General features: G+C 54.3%; 1 protein-coding gene across 1 annotated transcript in view; it reads right to left on the bottom strand.

The window, feature by feature from the left end:
* LOC107118727 (low molecular weight neuronal intermediate filament-like) overlaps positions 1–4,130 on the bottom strand; it is a 10,011-nt gene extending 5,881 nt beyond the window's left edge. The window contains exon 1 of the mRNA XM_015421082.1: positions 3,354–4,130. Coding sequence (XP_015276568.1) covers positions 3,354–4,130 — 777 coding nt within the window. The remainder of the gene's footprint in view (positions 1–3,353) is intronic.
* Positions 4,131–4,311: the final 181 nt, after the last annotated feature.

The raw sequence follows: 4,311 nt of genomic DNA on the forward strand, positions 1-4,311 counted from the left end.
AACCCCCCCCCCCCCCCCCCCCCCGTCATTTCCCCCAAATAGAAACTGCTGGGGTATGTAGTAGAAAAGAGCAAAAGTCCTTAAAGACTAACAAAATATGGGGCAGGATATGAGCTTTTGTGAGCCACTACTCACTTCTTCAGTTGCAGCTAGAATGGGAGTCCATCTGTCCTATTTATTGGAAAGTGGAGAGATTTCAGATGCCAAATGACATTAGCAGGCAAATGACAATAACAGGCGTGATTGGATTTAGGAGAGATATGCAGAGGGGTAATAGGCGCGGAGAAATCAGCGGTGGTAATGAGACAGGAAACCTAAATCTTAATTCAATCCAGGTGGATGCATTGTCTTGAGCTTCATTATCAGTTGCAATTCAGCAGTCTCTCTTTCTAATCTCCCTTTGAAATTCCTTTGTAAGAGAACTGCTACTGAATGTCCTGGAAGGTTAATATGTTCCCCCACTGTTTTTTTTTAATGTTGTGGTTCCTAATGTCAGACTTATGTCTACTAATTCTTTGTCAAAGGGACTGGCCTGTTTGTCCAATGTAGAGGGTGCAATGGCACTGCAGTGCTGACATGTGATGGCATAAATCACATTAGAGGATTGGCAGGAATATGCTGGGGTATGTGTTTTTCCCATGTTTTTGCTGCTCCAAGTACACCGAATACTCCATGTGGAGTAGCCAAAATGGAGAAATACCTCCCCAGCTGTTTTTGCATGGGAAAATGGCTGGGGGAGGGGGATCAGAGGCCCTTCCCCCCCACCCCCCTGTCAGCATTCCAAGCTTTTAAAAGAAGCCATTCCCTGCAGCTGCTGTGGGGAACCCAAGTTGGATCCAAGGAATCAGGACCCATCTCTTTAAACAGAATGGAGCACGTGCATCCCTAAGAACCAAACCAGATATAATGGGCACAGCCAGGTCCATTTATCCACAGCTCTGTCCCATTCATGTCTCACAAAAGACACAGGTTGTGTGTGTGTGTGATTTTTACATCACTTCTCACTTTGCCTTACTGTGCTCACCTGGCTGGAGCATTTCGTTCCCTGCCTCGCTCACTCAAGGGCAGTCTGAGAGAAAAATGCAGCTGGGCAAGGTGGGAGGGAGTCCAGGCCTCCATAACTGCCCACAGATTTTGCAGCCAAAACTCAAGTCCTGCTCCGCAACCATGTGGAACGTTTTTGATGGGGCAGACCTTTACGGCATCCCCCACTACTATCTTGTTTGGCCTTAAAAGGTGGAGACCTTTAAAAGCGCAATGGCAGCCGGAAAGCCTGCTGCTTCAGACACACAGGGTAGCACTCTGGCACTATCAGCCCTTTCAAGGAAAAGAAAAAGACGGGTGCCAGCTCTTCTTGTGGGGAGATGCCACAAGCAGGAGTGCTGCAAAGCAGACAGAGGGTTCAGAGCAGCAGAACAAAAGGAGCTGCAGAGCCACATGGCTGGAGCAACACACAGGGGCTCCCAAAGCACTGGGCAACTGCTCTTTGCCTCTTCTCCCTCTGAAAAGAAAAGCAAGGTCACATTCCATTTTAATGGGCATAGAAGAAGGGGGGGGGAGTCTCCGCAAGGCACCGGCAGCCACCTCTTCTCAGCTGCACGAGGCCAGGCCACCATGCACAACCCACCGAAGGCTCTGCCTGCATTTTCCTCACACGCCAATAGAGACCTTGATCGTGCCTCTCCAAGGCCACTGATGTGCTGGTCCATAAAAGCAGCCTCAATGCACAACAAAGACAGCTTGAACAACTCAAGGCTGACTCCAGAGGGCATTAAAATGCTGTTTCCCCCTCTCTTGCCTGTCTAATCATAAGCAGCGCACATTAATTGATCAGGAGTTGACCAGGAAACCCTTTTCTCCTTGTCTTTTATTTGACATCTGTCACTTCCTGTCTTTTATAACAGTATCATTGCCAAGGGCACCTGACAGAGACCAGAAACCTCTCTCTGGTGTCCCCAAGAGCACATCCTATCCATCAGCCGACAAGCTGCTGAGGTGCCTCTGAGTATCTCCTCTAGAGGGGCAGGTAGCATCTCTCTGTCCGAGTCATGTAAACAGCCAAGGCAGGTACCCTTCTCCCCCCACCCCCTTCAATTCTGGGACCTTAGATAGTGGCCTGGATTGCTGGACCAGCCCTGCAACTATTTTACATATAAAGGACCACATTTCAGGCAACTATAAAATCCCACTCAGTGTTTGAAGGATAAAGATTTCTGATGGTGAAAAGAGGAATTGTAAAGCCCACATGTGGGTCAGCTCCAAGCAAAGGGTGTCAAAGAGTGAGAAAACCTGGAGGATAGAAAAATAAGCACCAGGAATCCTGACTTCCCAGGACAAAGGACTTCGGGAAGTTCTCTTAAGGCACATCCAGACAGCTCCAATGTGGAGGATTCAGTGTGCCAGTTTAGCACATTCAAGTCCTGGAGTACATGGACATGGGCATGCTAACCCCTCAAAGCTGGCAAAGGCATGAACAATGCCATCCCAAATAGCTGACTCGTCCTTAGTCTACTGAGGCCTATGGGCTTGGAAGGGTGTGACACTTGGTTAGATTATCACTGTATGCCACTCAAATAGCGACAATGCAGAATCTGAGTGTTGGGCCCTATGGATCACGGGGGCATACCTTTGAATTGTACACCTCTCCACTGGTACCCCCCATAATGATATTTTTTGCTTCCAAAAGACTGTTACTTGGATTGTTTATTCAGTACCTCCCAACAATATCCCGGAGGTGAAAAGGATGCTTTTCCTGGAACACTTTGGATTTTTCACTGCTCTGCTGTCATGAACAACAAAAGCCATCAGAGAGCCTGGCTATAACCTCCAAAGCAGGGCGGGTCATATAAGGGGCAAGAGAAACCGCACCTGCTAAACAATGCTTCTTTCACATCCCTGAGATAAAAGGGGGCAGGAAAGGAAATACAATAGAGCAGTGCCCAGGCTCCAGGAGCATAAGCAGTGCCAAGCTCAGCCTGCCCATCTATCTAGGTCAGCTTGGTGTTTCCAGCTGCCTCGCAAAGCTGTGAGTGCAATCCTATGTAGTTACTGCAGTCCACACTCATTGACTTCAAGGGGGTTAGAGAGGCATAGCTCTGCACAGGATTGCACTGCAATAGGTCTTCTCTGACCATCTCTCCACCACCCCCACGGATTTGTCTAATCAATGCTACTGTGTCCATCACACCTTGTAGCGGGGAGTTCCACAGAACTGTGTGAAGAAGCGCTTCACTTTGTCCGCCCCAAGAATGCTGCCGGTCATTTTCACGGGGCGAGCACTTCTGACAGTGACAAGCGCCTTCCCCACTCCCCGCGCTGGATCAGCGCCTCACACCCCGGCCCTCCCTGCCTACCTGCGCCTCCTGGAGCTCGGCCTGCAGCTCGGCCACCTCCTCGTCGTGGACGTGGCGGAGGAAGGCGATCTCGTCGAGGAGGGCCTCGACCTTCTTCTCCAGGTCGAGGCGGGCGAGGGCGGCCCGGTCGGCTTCCTTGCGGGCGTCGCGCAGCGCCACCTCGGCCTCCTCGCGGCGCTGGGCCTCGTGGGCCGCCTCGTCGCGCAGGCGCTGGAGGGCGCGGGCCAGCTGCTGGCTCTCCAGGGCCGCTTGGTCGCCGTCGTGGCGCAGCGCCTCCACCTTGGAGCGCAGCTCGCGGATCTCCTGCTCGTAGAGCTGCTGGAGGCGCGACGGCTCGGCCTGGCGCTGCCGCAGCGCCGCCACCTCGCCCTCCAGCAGCCGGTTGTGCTGCTCCAGCTGGTGCACCTTCTCGATGTAGGTGACGAAGCGGTCGTTGAGGCCCTGCAGCTGCTCCTTCTCGTTGGTGCGCACGATCTTCAGCTCGTTGCTCAGCGCGCTCGACGGCGCCGCCGCCGCCGACGACGACAGCAGCACCTCCAGGTGGTCCAGCGAGCTGCTAGGGGCCGGCAGCCTCCGGAACGACGACGAGTAGGACGAGCGGGTGCCGCCGCCGCGGGCAGTGTGATGGGGGGCCCCCAGCAGCGACGGCGCCCCAGCTCGCCCGGCCCCGTGCAGGAGGCTCCGGCCGCCCGAGGAGAGCCTCGACGACGAGGACTCCCCCATGGTCCTCTTGCTGTAGGATGAGGCTGAGAAGCGCAAGTCGCTGCTGTAGCTCATGGTGCACGAGGCGGGCGTCGGATGCCGCAGAGGGGCCGATCCTGGGTGGGGGGCGCGGATGGCGAGGAGCGGCGGGGGGGCGGGCGCCGTCGCCCTTTTATGGGAGGACAGCGCAATCCAGGCGCAGCAGCAGCCCCCAAATGAATGCCGCGCAGCCAATTGCGAGGCCGGGGGGGGGGGG

Source organism: Gekko japonicus, unplaced genomic scaffold (genome assembly GCF_001447785.1).
Source record: "Gekko japonicus isolate JY-2015 unplaced genomic scaffold, Gekko_japonicus_V1.1 scaffold13, whole genome shotgun sequence".
Lineage (NCBI taxonomy): Eukaryota > Metazoa > Chordata > Lepidosauria > Squamata > Gekkonidae > Gekko > Gekko japonicus.